Source organism: Narcine bancroftii, chromosome 2 (assembly GCF_036971445.1).
Source record: "Narcine bancroftii isolate sNarBan1 chromosome 2, sNarBan1.hap1, whole genome shotgun sequence".
In the NCBI taxonomy this organism is placed as follows: Eukaryota; Metazoa; Chordata; class Chondrichthyes; order Torpediniformes; family Narcinidae; genus Narcine; species Narcine bancroftii.
In genome coordinates this window covers 80,907,371-80,929,652 of record NC_091470.1, presented here as the reverse complement: position 1 = coordinate 80,929,652, position 22,282 = coordinate 80,907,371, and the positions used below count along the sequence as shown (strand labels likewise).

Here is a 22,282-nt window from a genome sequence, read left to right as displayed (position 1 = left end):
CTGAGATGCAAAGGTTTCTCAGTGAATTATGTACAAAATTCTGATTAGTAAAATAAACAAAATTTATTTTGAGGGTTCAGTTCAAATGAAGTAATTCAGCCTTAAACAATACCAATACTGTACACAATGTCAGGGTTAATAGACTTGTGCCTGCTGCCCAGAATAGGCTGGTTGTCTTTAGAGGAGAAGTTGGACAGACTAGGCTTGCTTTTGCTGCTCTTTAGAAGGATGAGAGAGTACTGGATACAAAGACATCAGATCCTGAGGAATCTTGACAGGTGGCGTAGAGAGGATATTTCCTCATGTGGGAGAATCTCGAACCAGAGCTACAGTTTAAAAGTAAGGACTTGCCTCTTTGAGACAGAGAAGGTAGATTTTCTTTTCTTTCAGAAGAGGTCTTGATGCTTTGGAACTCTCTTCTTCAAAGTCAGTGAAAAGTCAGAATATTTCTAAGGTGGGATAGATAGATCCTACTAGATAAGCAAGTCAGTGAAGGATTTTATTGAACAGCAGAGCAGGCTTGCTCCTAATCTGGATCTATGTTTGTTTGAACCTATTACGCCTGCTGCCAACTAATAGAGGGCATGGTCAGCCTTTGCATAGATAGCTATGCAGAAAATGGGACAATAATGCTGATTATTACTCCCCAGTTAGTGATTATCTCCCCTAATATCTGATTCAGTGGCGCACTTTATTTGAAAATGCTTTGGTGAAATTCCCTGGATATTGAAGGTGCATTTTTTTTTTAATTGCTTGTTGATGATATTGTTGTCAACACTTACTAGCTGGACATGGGAACTTTTGTGTCTTGTTTGTGAAGCCATCCCCCTAGCAGGATCTGTCACAGAGTATAGGATGTTTCAGGTGCAGGGTCTACTTCCCAGCCTCAAGAAGTAGCTTGTTTTTCTAATGAGAGTGTGGAATCTTCGAACCCTGAAGCAAGTATTCCCTTCTCACTCCAGAGCCCGGGAATGGTCTGAGATTGAGAAATCAGAAAAGCAGCGGCTGCACCTTCAAATGAAAGATGACGGGGAGTTCTGGTGAGTTCTGGTCTCGCTTACCTGATGTTTAAACGCTCTGGCATTCCTGCTGCCATTTAATTCTCCCTCCCCAACCATAGCTTCGCCTCCTGAGCTTAGGAATCCACATTGCATCATTTCTGAGACACTGAACAGGAGTAAGTCAGGGGAAGTTCCATCTGCCTCTTTTAAGCACAATTGGTTTTGATGGATCTCATTGCTTACTCTGGTGGCCACAGGTTTGTCCAGTGTTCCTTTGATCAGGCAGCCCTGTGATGCCGTGATCTGCACCTATGTGCACCTGTTTCCCAGAGGTGGCCTCAGCAAGTCCTCTTTGCCTCACAATTCAAAGGGCAGTGAGGGAAGTAGTTAGAGGGCAGATATACCTGACGGACAAAGAATTGGGAACCCGTAAACATCTGCAGTAGTCCAGGTTCTAAAGAGCCTGCTAGCAGAGTGATGCTTCAGGTTCCGCTGCCACAGCACAGCTCCAGATAACCCGGTTTGATCCCAATATTGTGGAGTTTGCCCTCTCTCCCTGTTTACGTGCGGGTTTCCTCCCGCATGCCTCATGGATTAATTGGCTGCTTTAATTACCCTAAGTGAAAGTGGCAGGAGTATTGGGGCAAGGAGTTGATGGAGATGTGAGATAAAATACAGTGCAACTCCAATTATCCAAAATCCTCATTTATCCAAATTGTTTTCGGAGCCGAACTGACCTCACAGGTTTGAAAAAAAATACAATCGACTTGAAATTAGAACAATTGTCCTCGTTTCAGGTAAGTCCCTCCCCTCTCTCTTTCCATTTCTTCCTTACCTTCCCCTTTTGTCTTTTCTCTCCAACTCTCCCTCTTAAATCACATACCACCATCTCCCAGCCACAAGTGGTCGGAAGAATCCCTTGTCCTGGCGTCATCAAGGAGATTGGCCTCTTGGGCAGGAGCAGGGACTTCAGGCTCCCAGACAGGAGTGGGACCTCAGCGGGGAGGGGTTGGTGATCGGCAGCAGCAGTGGGGAGGAGGAATATGAGCAGGTGAAAACTGGGTCTGTGTCAGGCTCCAACATCGAGAAGCAGGATGCAAAGCCAGATCAGCCCCTGTTGGATCGAGCCCTGGGGGAGACAGGAGCCTGTTGACTCACCAGTGAGTGTTTCACCAGCCTGGGAAGCCTCCCTGGGGATCAGCAGCAGCGGTGGGGAGGTCTTGGTGATCGGTGGCGGTGTTGGGAACATGGTCAAGATTGGCAGCAGCGGTGGGGAAGTCTTGGTGATCGGTGGCGGTGTTGGGAACACGGACAAGATTGGCAGCAGCGGTGGGGAAGTCTTGGTGATCGGTGGCGGTGTTGGGAACATGGACAAGATTGGCAGCAGCGGTGGGGAGGTCTTGGTGATTGGTGGCGGTGTTGGGAACACGGACAAGATTGGCAGCAGCGGTGGGGAGTTCTTGGTGATTGGTGGCGGTGTTGGGAACACGGACAAGATTGGCAGCAGCGGTGGGGAAGTCTTGGTGATCGGTGGCGGTGTTGGGAACACGGACAAGATTGACAGCAGCGGTGGGGAAGTCTTGGTGATCGGTGGCGGTGTTGGGAACACGGACAAGATTGGCAGCAGCGGTGGGGAGGTCTTGGTGATTGGTGGCAGTGTTGGGAACACGGACAAGATTGGCAGCAGCGGTGGGGAGGTCTTGGTGATTGGTGGCGGTGTTGGGAACACGGACAAGATTGGCAGCAGCGGTGGGGAGGTCTTGGTGATTGGTGGCAGTGTTGGGAACACGGACAAGATTGGCAGCAGCGGTGGGGAGGTCTTGGTGATTGGTGGTGGTGTTGGGAACACGGACAAGATTGGCAGCAGCGGTGGGGAGGTCTTGGTGATCGGTGGTGGTGTTGGGAACACGGACAAGATTGGCAGCAGCGGTGGGGAAGTCTTGGTGATCGGTGGCAATGTTGGGGACATGGATGAGATCGGTGGTGGCCAGCATTTTTTTTTGGTGAGCATTATTTTAATGCTTAAAAAGCCTTCCCCTGTTGTTCGTTATTGTTTAAACATTGATACGTGATTTGCTGTTTTTACTGGGCTGTTTTAAAAAAAATGACCAGTTATCAAAAAATAAAGTTTATCCTGACATAGGCCCAGTCCCGACCATTTTGGATAATTGGAGTTGTATTGAGACTGAGATGGTGGGAATGATTTGAGTTGGCATAGACTTGATGGGCCAAATGGGCTCTTATACAGTAAGAAATATGAGCTTCCTACAAGTTCCTTTTTACTCCCTTAACAAACTCATTGGTTTATGACACAGAACAAGGATATTCAGCATATCAGGTTTATGTCAGTTTGGAGGAGCAATCTCCATAGGCCTAGCCCTCCATCTTTATTCCCCCTCAGCTCTACAACTTATTCCCGCTTAAGTTTTTGTCAAGTACCCTTTGATTCTTTTTTGCCATTTACCTCCATAAACCAAAGCACCTGGAGGAAACCCAGGCAGCCACAATGAGAACATGCAAACTCCCTGCAGTCAGCACTGGAGGTTGGGATTGAACCAGAGTCTCTGGAAGTGAGGCTGCAGCATTAGCTGGTGTGCCTCTCCACTGCAGGTGATGGCTTTGGGGTGAGCATTAGCCTAGACCGGGAACAGGAGAATGCATCAGAGGCTTCATTTGGGAAGGAGTGGCCAGGGACAGTGGAGGAAATTTGATGGCTGTTGGCACAACTTCCTCATTTTCTTTGTTGCTGCTGTGCCTTCCCAGCCCTGAAACATTAATCTCGACTCAGCCTTCCATCATTTATTACCTGATATCAAGAATACTGAAATTCCCAATGAATGATGGGATGTCAAATGGATCACAATGCTTCCTCTCTGTTGCTATTTGCAGGATGTCTTTTGATGACTACAGGAGGTACTACACAAAGTTGGAGATTTGTAACCTGACTCCGGACTCCCTGGATGATGACAAGCTCCACAAGTGGACTGTGTCCATCAATGAAGGGCGGTGGGTGAGGGGCTGTTCTGCTGGGGGATGCCGGAACTACCCAGGTGGGTCTTTCCCACCTCCGAGATGTGCCTCTCTCTCCCATATCTCCTTACCATCTTCCCCCTTTTGGTCTCTTTCTCCATTTAGTTATTTTTGGAATGTGAGGAGAATGCATATAATTCCCATTCTATTCTCCTATGAAGGGACATTTTCATCTCATTTTTATATTTCCTTATGTGGCTCATTGAGTCTATATTGGGTTAAGGAGCACTGAATCAAATTCCCATGTGTAATAAGATATTGTAAAAAGCTTTGTTTTGTGTGCTATCCAGACACATCAACTAATATTTAAGTACAAAGGGCAGTGCAATAACAGGGAATATCATGGCAAGTTAAAAAGAAAAGGATCCAGAGAAGGGTACAATTTAACAGTGCAGGGCATCATCTTTTATTGATGAGGTCCTTTTAAGAGCCTGATTAGAGTAGGAAAGAAACTGATCATTAACATGGACAATCATGTTTTTAAATTTATGATTTATGGTCAAACTTATGATTTTTCAAAGTTAACATGGTTTGAATCAGTACTGTATTTCGAATTATCAGTGTCTCCCGACAGCGCTGTATCAATCCCCACACTGATCCTGCTGCCCCACTCACTCCCCACAGTCCCATGTCATTCCACACACTGATCCCATTGCCTTGCTCTCTCCCCACAGCTCCCTGTCGGTCCCCACACTGATCCAACTGTCATTTTTTTGACAACGGACAGGTGTGCCAGAACGTAACCCCATCATTAGTTGAGGACCACCAAACGGCCCTGCAAACATTTGACAGGTTTGCCAAATCTTTTGAGAATCTTTAGTCCTTCTGAATGAGGCATTCAGAAACATTTAAGAACCATAATAAATGAAATAAACAAAGTAATTAATTAAATCAATTAAATTTACCTATGTTCCTTGAAGCTGCACACATGTCATTAGAATGGCTAATCTCGTGGATACTCCCCCAGGACAAACCTGTTGCAGACTCTGATCTCCAGAGGAAGTGTAGGGCCTTCTACCAGGCTACTGTTGTACAGACAGTCTGGAGGTCCAATGGCAAAATGCAGCAAAGGTATTACTAACAGAGCCCAGTCAACAAGATTATCCAATGTACTCAGATGAGAATTGCCTGGATAAATGTCTGTGTGGGGACTTTGTGATTATTTTTCTATTGCCAATTTGACTTTCCTTTTTCTCCCCTTCCCCCCTCCTCTCCCTCGGTTATGTTTAATTCTCCATGCTAAATTTTATTCTCTTCTGTCCCTTGTTTTCTTTCTTCATCTCTGACTTTCTTCCTTTGGTCCATGTCTATTACTCTTGTGAGTTCCTTTTCTTTAGTCTTCCTTCCTTCTACTTAGTTTGAGACTCTGTAAGAACAGATCACCAATGGAAAATCTCTTCCTTCTCCCTGCCCTTTCAATTAAGACACATTCTGGACAAACCCACAGTACCGGCTGAAACTCTTTGAGGAAGACGATGACCCTGATGATAATGAGGTCCTCTGCACATTTCTCGTTGCTCTGATGCAGAAGAATCGCCGTAAGGAGCGCAAGGGTGGCGTCAATTTTCATACCATTGGATTTTCTATTTATGAGGTAACTTCTGAAGATGAGGCTTGGGGAGATTTGGAGATCAGGCAACAAACTCTATCCAATGCATGATTAGCACTAGGAGGAAAATGAAAAACAATGGAAATCAAAAGCACAACAGCAGATGTTGGAAATGTGAAATAAAATCAGAGACGTGGGAGGTGGAGAGACAGGTAAGGGGAGAAGTAACTGCAAACACTCAGGTTTGGGCAGGTTCTGTGGAGAGAAACTCAGTGAATATTTCAAAACTGAAATCTTTCATTAGAACAGGAAACCCTGGCATGTTTAGTTCAGTAAGGGGTCTACTTGTGCATGTAGAATAGGCACAAAATTATACATATGCATCTTAACTCTCCCAGTTGCTGTCACCCAAACTAACATAGCTAGGGAAGTGCACGATTATTCATTATGGGCAAGCATAGTAGTCAAATTCCCTACAGGAAGATCCCACATCACTTGAGATAAGCAGCCTGACAACTTGCTCATGTCATGTTAAGTGAGGCTAAGCATAGGGACATATCTGAGGGATCCTTGTTATGTCAATGATGCAAAGAAGAAGGAAGATGGGACCTTCTTTTTGATCCCATTTGAAAACTGAGCAACACTTCTTGCTGGCCTGAAGTTCCTGAATTTACAGCCTCTTAAGAACCAATGAGGGAACTTGCTCTAACACCCAGTGCACAAAGAATTGCTGGAGGAACTCAGTAGGTCAAATGGCATCCATGGGTAGAAATGGTTGGTCAATGTCTTGAGTCAAATCCTTCATCAAGACTTAAGATAGAATAGGTGAAATTACAGGCATAAAGGGGGAGGGGACTCAGAGGTGATGTAGGACAAAAGGTGTGGGAGGTGGAGATACAGGTAGAGGGAGGAACCATTAGGAAGTTGGGTGACAAGAAAAGTAAAAGGGAAAAAAAATCAAGTTCATTAACATCTGATCGTACATATGAAACCCAACATAACAGCATCTCTTCAGATCATGGTCCACGCCCAAAAACACACAATATATAGTACATAAAACATTTCATAAATATTCAAGTAAAAACACAAAGTGCTGGAGAAATCCAGCAAGTCAAACAGTGTCTTTTATATAGTAAAGATAAAAGTACATAACTGAGGTTTTGGGTTTGAGCCCTTCATCAAGGTATATAAAAGATACTGTAGGACATGCTGGGTTTCTCCAGAACTTTGTGTTTTTACTTCAACCATGGTATCTGCAGACTTTCATATTTTACATAAATAATTTTTAAAATGTGTATGGATATATCACATATACAGGATAGAGTTTATCAGCCTCACAGCTTGTGGGAAGAAGCTATTCCCCAGCCTGGCAACCCAGACTTTGATGCTCATGTATTTTTTGGATGGCAATGGGTTGAAGATATTGGACGTTGGATGGCAGGGATCTTCTATATTTCCTTGAGCCCTCTTTAGGCAATACTCCCAGTAAATGTCATCTATAGAGGAAAGGGAGACCCCAGTGATCCTCTTGGCTGTTTTAATGATCCTCTATACAGACTTCCAGTCTGATGATTTGCAGCTACCAGGGGAGCCTGCAGGCACCTTCTAGTGAAGATTAAGGATAATTATTAAAGATGTGCCATAAGATTTGTTAAATAAAAGACTCCATACATTTCCACTCTGAATAAAGGTGAAGAACCTTTCTGCATAAAGCATGGATTTAAATTCAGCCCAGTGTAGTCCAAGATCTGTCCTGTCTGCTGGGACAGATTTCCATTGCTCTGAGGAAGGTTGATGGTGGATTGTGATTGACCTGCTCTCATGTAAACTAACATGACTCTCAGGGGAAAGGGAATCAGATACATTTGAGAACTGGAATTTGATTAAATGATAATCACAACACTGTCAGACAGGACACTCTCAACTGTGCTCCTGTAGAAAGTGTCAGTAGCCTTACCCTCCTCAGCCACAACACTGTCAGACAGGACACTCTCAACTGTGCTCCTGTAGAAGGTGTCAGTAGCCTTACCCTCCTCAGCCTCAACACTGTCAGACAGGACACTCTCAACTGTGCTCCTGTAGAAAGTGTCAGTAGCCTTACCCTCCTCAGCCTCAACACTGTCAGACAGGACACTCTCAACTGTGCTCCTGTAGAAAGTGTCAGTAGCCTTACCCTCCTCAGCCTCAACACTGTCAGACAGGACACTCTCAACTGTGCTCCTGTAGAAAGTGTCAGTAGCCTTACCCTCCTCAGCCTCAACACTGTCAGACGGGACACTCTCAACTGTGCTCCTGTAGAAAGTGTCAGTAGCCTTACCCTCCTCAGCCACAACACTGTCAGACGGGACACTCTCAACTGTGCTCCTGGAGAAAGTGTCAGTAGCCTTACCCTCCTCAGCCTCAACACTGTCAGACGGGACACTCTCAACTGTGCTCCTGTAGAAAGTGTCAGTAGCCTTACCCTCCTCAGCCTCAACACTGTCAGACGGGACACTCTCAACTCTGCTCCTGTAGAAAGTGTCAGTAGCCTTACCCTCCTCAGCCTCAACACTGTCAGACGGGACACTCTCAACTGTGCTCCTGTAGAAAGTGTCAGTAGCCTTACCCTCCTCAGCCTCAACACTGTCAGACGGGACACTCTCAACTGTGCTCCTGTAGAAAGTGTCAGTAGCCTTACCCTCCTCAGCCTCAACACTGTCAGACAGGACACTCTCAACTGTGCTCCTGTAGAAAGTGTCAGTAGCCTTACCCTCCTCAGCCTCAACACGGTCAGACAGGACACTCTCAACTGTGCTCCTGTAGAAAGTGTCAGTAGCCTTACCCTCCTCAGCCTCAACACTGTCAGACAGGACACTCTCAACTGTGCTCCTGTAGAAAGTGTCAGTAGCCTTACCCTCCTCAGCCTCAACACTGTCAGACAGGACACTCTCAACTGTGCTCCTGTAGAAAGTGTCAGTAGCCTTACCCTCCTCAGCCTCAACACTGTCAGACAGGACACTCTCAACTGTGCTCATGTAGAAAGTGTCAGTAGCCTTACCCTCCTCAGCCTCAACACTGTCAGACAGGACACTCTCAACTGTGCTCCTGTAGAAAGTGTCAGTAGCCTTACCCTCCTCAGCCTCAACACTGTCAGACAGGACACTCTCAACTGTGCTCCTGAAGAAAGTGTCAGTAGCCTTACCCTCCTCAGCCTCAACACTGTCAGACAGGACACTCTCAACTGTGCTCCTGCAGAAAGTGTCAGTAGCCTTACCCTCCTCAGCCTCAACACTGTCAGACAGGACACTCTCAACTGTGCTCCTGTAGAAAGTGTCAGTAGCCTTACCCTCCTCAGCCTCAACACTGTCAGACAGGACACTCTCAACTGTGCTCCTGTAGAAAGCGTCAGTAGCCTTACCCTCCTCAGCCTCAACACTGTCAGACAGGACACTCTCAACTGTGCTCCTGTAGAAAGTGTCAGTAGCCTTACCCTCCTCAGCCACAACACTGTCAGACAGGACACTCTCAACTGTGCTCCTGTAGAAAGTGTCAGTAGCCTTACCCTCCTCAGCCTCAAAACTGTCAGACAGGACACTCTCAACTGTGCTCCTGTAGAAAGTGTCCAACACTGTCAGACAGGACACTCTCAACTGTGCTCCTGTAGAAAGTGTCAGTAGCCTTACCCTCCTCAGCCTCAACACTGTCAGACAGGACACTCTCCACTGTGCTCCTGTAGAAAGTGTCAGTAGCCTTACCCTCCTCAGCCTCAACACTGTCAGACAGGACACTCTCAACTGTGCTCCTGTAGAAAGTGTCAGTAGCCTTACCCTCCTCAGCCTCAACACTGTCAGACAGGACACTCTCAACTGTGCTCCTGTAGAAAGTGTCAGTAGCCTTACCCTCCTCAGCCTCAACACTGTCAGACAGGACACTCTCAACTGTGCTCCTGTAGAAAGTGTCAGTAGCCTTACCCTCCTCAGCCTCAACACTGTCAGACAGGACACTCTCAACTGTGCTCCTGTAGAAAGTGTCAGTAGCCTTACCCTCCTCAGCCTCAACACTGTCAGACAGGACACTCTCAACTGTGCTCCTGTAGAAAGTGTCAGTAGCCTTACCCTCCTCAGCCTCAACACTGTCAGACAGGACACTCTCAACTGTGCTCCCTTAGAAAGTGTCAGTAGCCTTACCCTCCTCAGCCTCAACACTGTCAGACAGGACACTCTCAACTGTGCTCCTGTAGAAAGTGTCAGTAGCCTTACCCTCCTCAGCCTCAACACGGTCAGACAGGACACTCTCAACTGTGCTCCTGTAGAAAGTGTCAGTAGCCTTACCCTCCTCAGCCTCAACACTGTCAGACAGGACACTCTCAACTGTGCTCCTGTAGAAAGTGTCAGTAGCCTTACCCTCCTCAGCCTCAACACTGTCAGACAGGACACTCTCAACTGTGCTCCTGTAGAAAGTCTAAGTAGCCTTACCCTCCTCAGCCACAACACTGTCAGACAGGACACTCTCAACTGTGCTCCTGTAGAAAGTGTCAGTAGCCTTACCCTCCTCAGCCTCAACACTGTCAGACAGGACACTCTCAACTGTGCTCCTGTAGAAAGTGTCAGTAGCCTTACCCTCCTCAGCCTCAACACTGTCAGACAGGACACTCTCAACTGTGCTCCTGTAGAAAGTGTCAGTAGCCTTACCCTCCTCAGCCACAACACTGTCAGACAGGACACTCTCAACTGTGCTCCTGTAGAAAGTGTCAGTAGCCTTACCCTCCTCAGCCTCAACACTGTCAGACAGGACACTCTCAACTGTGCTCCTGTAGAAAGTGTCAGTTGCCTTACCCTCCTCAGCCTCAACACTGTCAGACGGAACACTCTCAACTGTGCTCCTGTAGAAAGTGTCAGTAGCCTTACCCTCCTCAGCCTCAACACTGTCAGACGGGACACTCTCAACTGTGCTCCTGTAGAAAGTGTCAGTAGCCTTACCCTCCTCAGCCTCAACACTGTCAGACAGGACACTCTCAACTGTGCTCCTGTAGAAAGTGTCAGTAGCCTTACCCTCCTCAGCCTCAACACTGTCACACAGGACACTCTCAACTGTGCTCCTGTAGAAAGTGTCAGTAGCCTTACCCTCCTCAGCCTCAACACTGTCAGACAGGACACTCTCAACTGTGCTCCTGTAGAAAGTGTCAGTAGCCTTACCCTCCTCAGCCTCAACACTGTCAGACAGGACACTCTCAACTGTGCTCCTGTAGAAAATGTCAGTAGCCTTACCCTCCTCAGCCTCAACACTGTCAGACAGGACACTCTCAACTGTGCTCCTGTAGAAAGTGTCAGTAGCCTTACCCTCCTCAGCCTCAACACTGTCACACAGGACACTCTCAACTGTGCTCCTGTAGAAAGTGTCAGTAGCCTTACCCTCCTCAGCCTCAACACTGTCAGACAGGACACTCTCAACTGTGCTCCTGTAGAAAGTGTCAGTAGCCTTACCCTCCTCAGCCTCAACACTGTCAGACGGGACACTCTCAACTGTGCTCCTGTAGAAAGTGTCAGTAGCCTTACCCTCCTCAGCCTCAACACTGTCAGACGGGACACTCTCAACTGTGCTCCTGTAGAAAGTGTCAGTAGCCTTACCCTCCTCAGCCTCAACACTGTCAGACGGGACACTCTCAACTGTGCTCCTGTAGAAAGTGTCAGTAGCCTTACCCTCCTCAGCCTCAACACTGTCAGACGGGACACTCTCAACTGTGCTCCTGTAGAAAGTGTCAGTAGCCTTACCCTCCTCAGCCTCAACACTGTCAGACAGGACACTCTCAACTGTGCTCCTGTAGAAAGTGTCAGTAGCCTTACCCTCCTCAGCCTCAACACTGTCAGACAGGACACTCTCAACTGTGCTCCTGTAGAAAGTGTCAGTAGCCTTACCCTCCTCAGCCTCAACACTCTCAGACAGGACACTCTCAACTGTGCTCCTGTAGAAAGTGTCAGTAGCCTTACCCTCCTCAGCCTCAACACTGTCAGACAGGACACTCTCAACTGTGCTCCTGTAGAAAGTGTCAGTAGCCTTACCCTCCTCAGCCTCAACACTGTCAGACAGGACACTCTCAACTGTGCTCCTGTAGAAAGTGTCAGTAGCCTTACCCTCCTCAGCCTCAACACTGTCAGACAGGACACTCTCAACTGTGCTCCTGTAGAAAGTGTCAGTAGCCTTACCCTCCTCAGCCTCAACACTGTCAGACAGGACACTCTCAACTGTGCTCCTGTAGAAAGTGTCAGTAGCCTTACCCTCCTCAGCCTCAACACTGTCAGACAGGACACTCTCAACTGTGCTCCTGTAGAAAGTGTCAGTAGCCTTACCCTCCTCAGCCTCAACACTGTCAGACAGGACACTCTCAACTGTGCTCCTGTAGAAAGTGTCAGTAGCCTTACCCTCCTCAGCCTCAACACTGTCAGACAGGACACTCTCAACTGTGCTCCTGTAGAAAGTGTCAGTAGCCTTACCCTCCTCAGCCTCAACACTGTCAGACAGGACACTCCCAACTGTGCTCCTGTAGAAAGTGTCAGTAGCCTTACCCTCCTCAGCCTCAACACTGTCAGACAGGACACTCTCAACTGTGCTCCTGTAGAAAGTGTCAGTAGCCTTACCCTCCTCAGCCTCAACACTGTCAGACAGGACACTCTCAACTGTGCTCCTGTAGAAAGTGTCAGTAGCCTTACCCTCCTCAGCCTCAACACTGTCAGACAGGACACTCTCAACTGTGCTCCTGTAGAAAGTGTCAGTAGCCTTACCCTCCTCAGCCTCAACACTGTCAGACAGGACACTCTCAACTGTGCTCCTGTAGAAAGTGTCAGTAGCCTTACCCTCCTCAGCCTCAACACTGTCAGACAGGACACTCTCAACTGTGCTCCTGTAGAAAGTGTCAGTAGCCTTACCCTCCTCAGCCACCACACTGTCAGACAGGACACTCTCAACTGTGCTCCTGTAGAAAGTGTCAGTAGCCTTACCCTCCTCAGCCTCAACACTGTCAGACAGGACACTCTCAACTGTGCTCCTGTAGAAAGTGTCAGTAGCCTTACCCTCCTCAGCCTCAACACTGTCAGACAGGACACTCTCAACTGTGCTCCTGTAGAAAGTGTCAGTAGCCTTACCCTCCTCAGCCTCAACACTGTCAGACAGGACACTCTCAACTGTGCTCCTGTAGAAAGTGTCAGTAGCCTTACCCTCCTCAGCCTCAACACTGTCAGACAGGACACTCTCAACTGTGCTCCTGTAGAAAGTGTCAGTAGCCTTACCCTCCTCAGCCTCAACACTGTCAGACAGGACACTCTCAACTGTGCTCCTGTAGAAAGTGTCAGTAGCCATACCCTCCTCAGCCACAACACTGTCAGACAGGACACTCTCAACTGTGCTCCTGTAGAAAGTGTCAGTAGCCTTACCCTCCTCAGCCTCAACACTGTCAGACAGGACACTCTCAACTGTGCTCCTGTAGAAAGTGTCAGTAGCCTTACCCTCCTCAGCCTCAACACTGTCAGACAGGACACTCTCAACTGTGCTCCTGTAGAAAGTGTCAGTAGCCTTACCCTCCTCAGCCTCAACACTGTCAGACAGGACACTCTCAACTGTGCTCCTGTAGAAAGTGTCAGTAGCCTTACCCTCCTCAGCCTCAACACTGTCAGACAGGACACTCTCAACTGTGCTCCTGTAGAAAGTGTCAGTAGCCTTACCCTCCTCAGCCTCAACACTGTCAGACAGGACACTCTCAACTGTGCTCCTGTAGAAAGTGTCAGTAGCCTTACCCTCCTCAGCCTCAACACTGTCAGACAGGACACTCTCAACTGTGCTCCTGTAGAAAGTGTCAGTTGCCTTACCCTCCTCAGCCTCAACACTGTCAGACGGAACACTCTCAACTGTGCTCCTGTAGAAAGTGTCAGTAGCCTTACCCTCCTCAGCCTCAACACTGTCAGACGGGACACTCTCAACTGTGCTCCTGTAGAAAGTGTCAGTAGCCTTACCCTCCTCAGCCTCAACACTGTCAGACAGGACACTCTCAACTGTGCTCCTGTAGAAAGTGTCAGTAGCCTTACCCTCCTCAGCCTCAACACTGTCAGACAGGACACTCTCAACTGTGCTCCTGTAGAAAGTGTCAGTAGCCTTACCCTCCTCAGCCTCAACACTGTCAGACAGGACACTCTCAACTGTGCTCCTGTAGAAAGTGTCAGTAGCCTTACCCTCCTCAGCCTCAACACTGTCAGACAGGACACTCTCAACTGTGCTCCTGTAGAAAGTGTCAGTAGCCTTACCCTCCTCAGCCTCAACACTGTCAGACAGGACACTTTCAACTGTGCTCCTGTAGAAAGTGTCAGTAGCCTTACCCTCCTCAGCCTCAACACTGTCAGACGGGACACTCTCAACTGTGCTCCTGTAGAAAGTGTCAGTAGCCTTACCCTCCTCAGCCTCAACACTGTCAGACGGGACACTCTCAACTGTGCTCCTGTAGAAAGTGTCAGTAGCCTTACCCTCCTCAGCCTCAACACTGTCAGACGGGACACTCTCAACTGTGCTCCTGTAGAAAGTGTCAGTAGCCTTACCCTCCTCAGCCTCAACACTGTCAGACGGGACACTCTCAACTGTGCTCCTGTAGAAAGTGTCAGTAGCCTTACCCTCCTCAGCCTCAACACTGTCAGACGGGACACTCTCAACTGTGCTCCTGTAGAAAGTGTCAGTAGCCTTACCCTCCTCAGCCTCAACACTGTCAGACAGGACACTCTCAACTGTGCTCCTGTAGAAAGTGTCAGTAGCCTTACCCTCCTCAGCCTCAACACTGTCAGACAGGACACTCTCAACTGTGCTCCTGTAGAAAGTGTCAGTAGCCTTACCCTCCTCAGCCTCAACACTGTCAGACAGGACACTCTCAACTGTGCTCCTGTAGAAAGTGTCAGTAGCCTTACCCTCCTCAGCCTCAACACTGTCAGACAGGACACTCTCAACTGTGCTCCTGTAGAAAGTGTCAGTAGCCTTACCCTCCTCAGCCTCAACACTGTCAGACAGGACACTCTCAACTGTGCTCCTGTAGAAAGTGTCAGTAGCCTTACCCTCCTCAGCCTCAACACTGTCAGACAGGACACTCTCAACTGTGCTCCTGTAGAAAGTGTCAGTAGCCTTACCCTCCTCAGCCTCAACACTGTCAGACAGGATACTCTCAACTGTGCTCCTGTAGAAAGTGTCAGTTGCCTTACCCTCCTCAGCCTCAACACTGTCAGACGGAACACTCTCAACTGTGCTCCTGTAGAAAGTGTCAGTAGCCTTACCCTCCTCAGCCTCAACACTGTCAGACGGGACACTCTCAACTGTGCTCCTGTAGAAAGTGTCAGTAGCCTTACCCTCCTCAGCCTCAACACTGTCAGACAGGACACTCTCAACTGTGCTCCTGTAGAAAGTGTCAGTAGCCTTACCCTCCTCAGCCTCAACACTGTCAGACAGGACACTCTCAACTGTGCTCCTGTAGAAAGTGTCAGTAGCCTTACCCTCCTCAGCCTCAACACTGTCAGACGGGACACTCTCAACTGTGCTCCTGTAGAAAGTGTCAGTAGCCTTACCCTCTTCAGCCTCAACACTGTCAGACGGGACACTCTCAACTGTGCTCCTGTAGAAAGTGTCAGTAGCCTTACCCTCCTCAGCCTCAACACTGTCAGACGGGACACTCTCAACTGTGCTCCTGTAGAAAGTGTCAGTAGCCTTACCCTCCTCAGCCTCAACACTGTCAGACGGGACACTCTCAACTGTGCTCCTGTAGAAAGTGTCAGTAGCCTTACCCTCCTCAGCCTCAACACTGTCAGACAGGACACTCTCAACTGTGCTCCTGTAGAAAGTGTCAGTAGCCTTACCCTCCTCAGCCTCAACACTGTCAGACAGGATACTCTCAACTGTGCTCCTGTAGAAAGTGTCAGTAGCCTTACCCTCCTCAGCCTCAACACTGTCAGACAGGACACTCTCAACTGTGCTCCTGTAGAAAGTGTCAGTAGCCTTACCCTCCTCAGCCTCAACACTGTCAGACAGGACACTCTCAACTGTGCTCCTGTAGAAAGTGTCAGTAGCCTTACCCTCCTCAGCCTCAACACTGTCAGACAGGACACTCTCAACTGTGCTCCTGTAGAAAGTGTCAGTAGCCTTACCCTCCTCAGCCACAACACTGACAGACAGGACACTCTCAACTGTGCTCCTGTAGAAAGTGTCAGTAGCCTTACCCTCCTCAGCCACAACACTGTCAGACAGGACACTCTCAACTGTGCTCCTGTAGAAAGTGTCAGTAGCCTTACCCTCCTCAGCCACAACACTGTCAGACAGGACACTCTCAACTGTGCTCCTGTAGAAAGTGTCAGTAGCCTTACCCTCCTCAGCCTCAACACTGTCAGACGGGACACTCTCAACTGTGCTCCTGTAGAAAGTGTCAGTAGCCTTACCCTCCTCAGCCTCAACACTGTCAGACGGGACACTCTCAACTGTGCTCCTGTAGAAAGTGTCAGTAGCCTTACCCTCCTCAGCCTCAACACTGTCAGACAGGACACTCTCAACTGTGCTCCTGTAGAAAGTGTCAGTAGCCTTACCCTCCTCAGCCTCAACACTGTCAGACGGGACACTCTCAACTGTGCTCCTGTAGAAAGTGTCAGTAGCCTTACCCTCCTCAGCCTCAACACTGTCAGACGGGACACTCTCAACTGTGCTCCTGTAGAAAGTGTCAGTAGCCTTACCCTCCTCAGCCTCAACACTGTCAGACAGGACACTCTCAACTGTGCTCCTGTAGAAAGTGTCAGTAGCCTTACCCTCCTCAGCCTCAACACTGTTAGACAGGACACTCTCAACTGTGCTCCTGTAGAAAGTGTCAGTAGCCTTACCCTCCTCAGCCTCAACACTGTCAGACAGGACACTCTCAACTGTGCTCCTGTAGAAAGTGTCAGTAGCCTTACCCTCCTCAGCCTCAACACTGTCAGACAGGACACTCTCAACTGTGCTCCTGTAGAAAGTGTCAGTAGCCTTACCCTCCTCAGCCTCAACACTGTCAGACAGGACACTCTCAACTGTGCTCCTGTAGAAAGTGTCAGTAGCCTTACCCTCCTCAGCCTCAACACTGTCAGACAGGACACTCTCAACTGTGCTCCTGTAGAAAGTGTCAGTAGCCTTACCCTCCTCAGCCTCAACACTGTCAGACAGGACACTCTCAACTGTGCTCCTGTAGAAAGTGTCAGTAGCCTTACCCTCCTCAGCCTCAACACTGTCAGACAGGACACTCTCAACTGTGCTCCTGTAGAAAGTGTCAGTAGCCTTACCCTCCTCAGCCTCAACACTGTCAGACAGGACACTCTCAACTGTGCTCCTGTAGAAAGTGTCAGTAGCCTTACCCTCCTCAGCCTCAACACTGTCAGACAGGACACTCTCAACTGTGCTCCTGTAGAAAGTGTCAGTAGCCTTACCCTCCTCAGCCTCAACACTGTCAGACAGGATACTCTCAACTGTGCTCCTGTAGAAAGTGTCAGTAGCCTTACCCTCCTCAGCCTCAACACTGTCAGACAGGACACTCTCAACTGTGCTCCTGTAGAAAGTGTCAGTAGCCTTACCCTCCTCAGCCTCAACACTGTCAGACAGGACACTCTCAACTGTGCTCCTGTAGAAAGTGTCAGTAGCCTTACCCTCCTCAGCCTCAACACTGTCAGACAGGACACTCTCAACTGTGCTCCTGTAGAAAGTGTCAGTAGCCTTACCCTCCTCAGCCACAACACTGACAGACAGGACACTCTCAACTGTGCTCCTGTAGAAAGTGTCAGTAGCCTTACCCTCCTCAGCCACAACACTGTCAGACAGGACACTCTCAACTGTGCTCCTGTAGAAAGTGTCAGTAGCCTTACCCTCCTCAGCCACAACACTGTCAGACAGGACACTCTCAACTGTGCTCCTGTAGAAAGTGTCAGTAGCCTTACCCTCCTCAGCCTCAACACTGTCAGACGGGACACTCTCAACTGTGCTCCTGTAGAAAGTGTCAGTAGCCTTACCCTCCTCAGCCTCAACACTGTCAGACGGGACACTCTCAACTGTGCTCCTGTAGAAAGTGTCAGTAGCCTTACCCTCCTCAGCCTCAACACTGTCAGACAGGACACTCTCAACTGTGCTCCTGTAGAAAGTGTCAGTAGCCTTACCCTCCTCAGCCTCAACACTGTCAGACGGGACACTCTCAACTGTGCTCCTGTAGAAAGTGTCAGTAGCCTTACCCTCCTCAGCCTCAACACTGTCAGACGGGACACTCTCAACTGTGCTCCTGTAGAAAGTGTCAGTAGCCTTACCCTCCTCAGCCTCAACACTGTCAGACAGGACACTCTCAACTGTGCTCCTGTAGAAAGTGTCAGTAGCCTTACCCTCCTCAGCCTCAACACTGTCAGACAGGACACTCTCAACTGTGCTCCTGTAGAAAGTGTCAGTAGCCTTACCCTCCTCAGCCTCAACACTGTCAGACAGGACACTCTCAACTGTGCTCCTGTAGAAAGTGTCAGTAGCCTTACCCTCCTCAGCCTCAACACTGTCAGACAGGACACTCTCAACTGTGCTCCTGTAGAAAGTGTCAGTAGCCTTACCCTCCTCAGCCTCAACACTGTCAGACAGGACACTCTCAACTGTGCTCCTGTAGAAAGTGTCAGTAGCCTTACCCTCCTCAGCCTCAACACTGTCAGACAGGACACTCTCAACTGTGCTCCTGTAGAAAGTGTCAGTAGCCTTACCCTCCTCAGCCTCAACACTGTCAGACTGGACACTCTCAACTGTGCTCCTGTAGAAAGTGTCAGTAGCCTTACCCTCCTCAGCCTCAACACTGTCAGACAGGACACTCTCAACTGTGCTCCTGTAGAAAGTGTCAGTAGCCTTACCCTCCTCAGCCTCAACACTGTCAGACAGGACACTCTCAACTGTGCTCCTGTAGAAAGTGTCAGTAGCCTTACCCTCCTCAGCCACAACACTGTCAGACAGGACACTCTCAACTGTGCTCCTGTAGAAAGTGTCAGTAGCCTTACCCTCCTCAGCCTCAACACTGTCAGACAGGACACTCTCAACTGTGCTCCTGTAGAAAGTGTCAGTAGCCTTACCCTCCTCAGCCTCAACACTGTCAGACAGGACACTCTCAACTGTGCTCCTGTAGAAAGTGTCAGTAGCCTTACCCTCCTCAGCCTCAACACTGTCAGACAGGACACTCTCAACTGTGCTCCTGTAGAAAGTGTCAGTAGCCTTACCCTCCTCAGCCTCAACACTGTCAGACAGGACACTCTCAACTGTGCTCCTGTAGAAAGTGTCAGTAGCCTTACCCTCCTCAGCCTCAACACTGTCAGACAGGACACTCTCAACTGTGCTCCTGTAGAAAGTGTCAGTAGCCATACCCTCCTCAGCCACAACACTGTCAGACAGGACACTCTCAACTGTGCTCCTGTAGAAAGTGTCAGTAGCCTTACCCTCCTCAGCCTCAACACTGTCAGACAGGACACTCTCAACTGTGCTCCTGTAGAAAGTGTCAGTAGCCTTACCCTCCTCAGCCTCAACACTGTCAGACAGGACACTCTCAACTGTGCTCCTGTAGAAAGTGTCAGTAGCCTTACCCTCCTCAGCCTCAACACTGTCAGACAGGACACTCTCAACTGTGCTCCTGTAGAAAGTGTCAGTAGCCTTACCCTCCTCAGCCTCAACACTGTCAGACAGGACACTCTCAACTGTGCTCCTGTAGAAAGTGTCAGTAGCCTTACCCTCCTCAGCCTCAACACTGTCAGACAGGACACTCTCAACTGTGCTCCTGTAGAAAGTGTCAGTAGCCTTACCCTCCTCAGCCTCAACACTGTCAGACAGGACACTCTCAACTGTGCTCCTGTAGAAAGTGTCAGTAGCCTTACCCTCCTCAGCCACCACACTGTCAGACAGGACACTCTCAACTGTGCTCCTGTAGAAAGTGTCAGTAGCCTTACCCTCCTCAGCCTCAACACTGTCAGACAGGACACTCTCAACTGTGCTCCTGTAGAAAGTGTCAGTAGCCTTACCCTCCTCAGCCTCAACACTGTCAGACAGGACACTCTCAACTGTGCTCCTGTAGAAAGTGTCAGTAGCCTTACCCTCCTCAGCCTCAACACTGTCAGACAGGACACTCTCAACTGTGCTCCTGTAGAAAGTGTCAGTAGCCTTACCCTCCTCAGCCTCAACACTGTCAGACAGGACACTCTCAACTGTGCTCCTGTAGAAAGTGTCAGTAGCCTTACCCTCCTCAGCCTCAACACTGTCAGACGGGACACTCTCAACTGTGCTCCTGTAGAAAGTGTCAGTAGCCTTACCCTCCTCAGCCTCCTTACGAAGAGTAGGTGCTGCTGCACGTTCCTGTATAATGAGGAGGTTTTGTGTCTCCAGGATCGGTCATCCCCAGATCAGGGCTTTCCAAACTTTCAAACTCACAGAATCCTTTTGGGGAGCACTTGGAAATTGTCAATTACACTTTACAATATCTGGTACATGCAAAAGCACAGTAAGAAAGAAAATAAACTCATCATCCTCCACATTTAAACCATTTGTTGCCTCTAATTTACATTTAATGGGATGAATGGAATTGTGTCTTATCCTCACAGATCTTCTTAATGTCGGGCTGTATCCTTATGGTGAGGCCAAATGTGGAGTACTGTGTACAGTTTTGGTCACCAAATTACAGGAAAGATATAAACAAAATAGAGAGAGTGCAGAGAAGGTTCACGAGAATGTTGACAGGATTTCAAGGTTTGAGTTACATGGAAAGGTTGTGCAGACTAGGGCTTTTTTTCTCTGGAGCGTAGAAGATTGAGGGGGGACTTGATAGAGGTGTTTAAGATTTTAAAAGGGACAGACAGAGTAACCGTGGATAGGCTTTTTCAATTAAGAGTGGGGGAGATTCAAACTAGAGGGCATGGTTTAAGATTGAAGGGGGAAAATTATAAGGGGAACATGAGGGGAAATTTCTTTACGCAAAGGGTGGTAGGGATGTGGAATGAGCTTCCGACAGACGTGGTCGAGGCGGGATCATTGGTTACATTTAAGGAAAGACTGGATAGTTACATGGATAGGAGAGGACTGGAGGGGTATAGACCGGGTGCTGGTCAGTGGGACTAGGAGGGTGAGGATTTGTTACGGCATGGACGAGTAGGGCCGAAGTGGCCTGTTCTGTGCTGTAAGTGGTTATATGGTTATATGGTTATGTCAGGAGCGGCATCACGTCGGTTTCTGACGAAAATCCATCCTCACACGTGTAAGTCGTGGAAAATGGTAATAGGCAATGCATAGCAGATTTTGGCAAGGACAGATATTCTTCATTCAGGCTAATCCAGAACTTGGTCAGTGGAAAATCTTTAAATCTTTGCCGCAACCGAAAGTCGGATGTCACGTCGATTACGTTTTCATATTCTTGCACTTATAAATTGGTGGGTTAGGTCGTGACAATAAAAGGATTTTGTACCCATACTAAAAACATCGGGAAAATACTCATCAAGTGTAGAATGTTAAGTGTTGTTCCATTTCATCAAGTAAATCTTCATCAACACTCACACCATGCTCCATCACAAAGTCTAGCAGCATGGAAAAAAAATCAAAGTATTTTCCTTTCACCATTGAAATCTAAAGGTCAAATTTTATAGAAAATGATGAAATTTTGTTCAACACATTAAAAACAGTCATGTTTTTGCCTTGTAGGGCCAAATTAGTTTCATTCAGTTTTGTGAATATATTAGCAAGATATGCAAGATGCATTAATCAACTGCAACTTAACAGGCACTCTGAGAATGAAAACTTCAAGTCACTAAAATACATTTCTCCTTGGGATAACTATCTCACTTCTGTATGTCTTAGTAAGACTGTGTGTTGGCTTCCCATTTCTTCGCAGAGAGTTTTAAACAAACAGGACAGCAGGGGTCGACTTTTGATACAATTAACAATTTTGACTGCTTCACTGATCATTTTTGTCAGGGGCATGGGTATTTTTTCACTCCAAGTGCATGTCTATGAAGGGCACAGTGAATACTGCTGCAATTTGGTCCAACCCTCAAGTCTGGAAACAGTTCCCACAATTTTCCCTGTGAGAGCTTTGGCTCCATCTGTGCACACATGTAAACACTTTTTTTTCATGGAATGGTATTCTATATCAAGTAGTTATTGATGCAGTTAAAAATTTCTTCCCCAGTTGTGTGCCCTTGTAAAGTCTCACAAAGAAGCACATCTTCCTCAATATCCTTCTCGAACATACCTAACGCAAACTGGCAGCCCTGGAAAACCTGCTATATTTGTTGACTTGTCCAGTTGTAAAAGCATCACATAACTGCAGATGACCTATTAAATCCCCTTCTCTGTCCTCAGCTAGATCCTTAATACATCTTGCTACAGTATTATTTGACATTTGCACTGCTCATTGAACATGCCTTACACTATGTCCTTTGTACAAGGCTTAATGATGGATTCTCCAAGAATGTGGGCCTCTTCAGCAAGGGCAATTCGATAACTTCCCCTGTAAGAAGCTTCACTCACATTCCCATTCTCTGTCTTCGCTCTCTTTATGGTTTCCATCATAAAACCTTTTAGAACCAGTAAGGAACTGCAGATATTTAGAACTGAATCTACATTGCTTTTAAAGAACGGCACATCCTTATTTTTGTGTTGGGTATGATTTGTTTCCAGATGTCTTTTTAGTTTTGTTGAGGCCAAA

The 22,282-nt window shown here is 48.0% G+C and overlaps 1 protein-coding gene across 1 annotated transcript in view; it reads left to right on the top strand.

The window, feature by feature from the left end:
* capn3a (calpain 3a, (p94)) overlaps positions 1-22,282 on the top strand; it is a 198,180-nt gene that overhangs the window by 128,194 nt on the left and 47,704 nt on the right. The window contains exons 9-11 of the mRNA XM_069917243.1: positions 963-1,040; positions 3,891-4,051; positions 5,456-5,625. Of these exons, the coding sequence (XP_069773344.1) occupies positions 963-1,040; positions 3,891-4,051; positions 5,456-5,625 (409 nt within the window). The remainder of the gene's footprint in view (positions 1-962; positions 1,041-3,890; positions 4,052-5,455; positions 5,626-22,282) is intronic.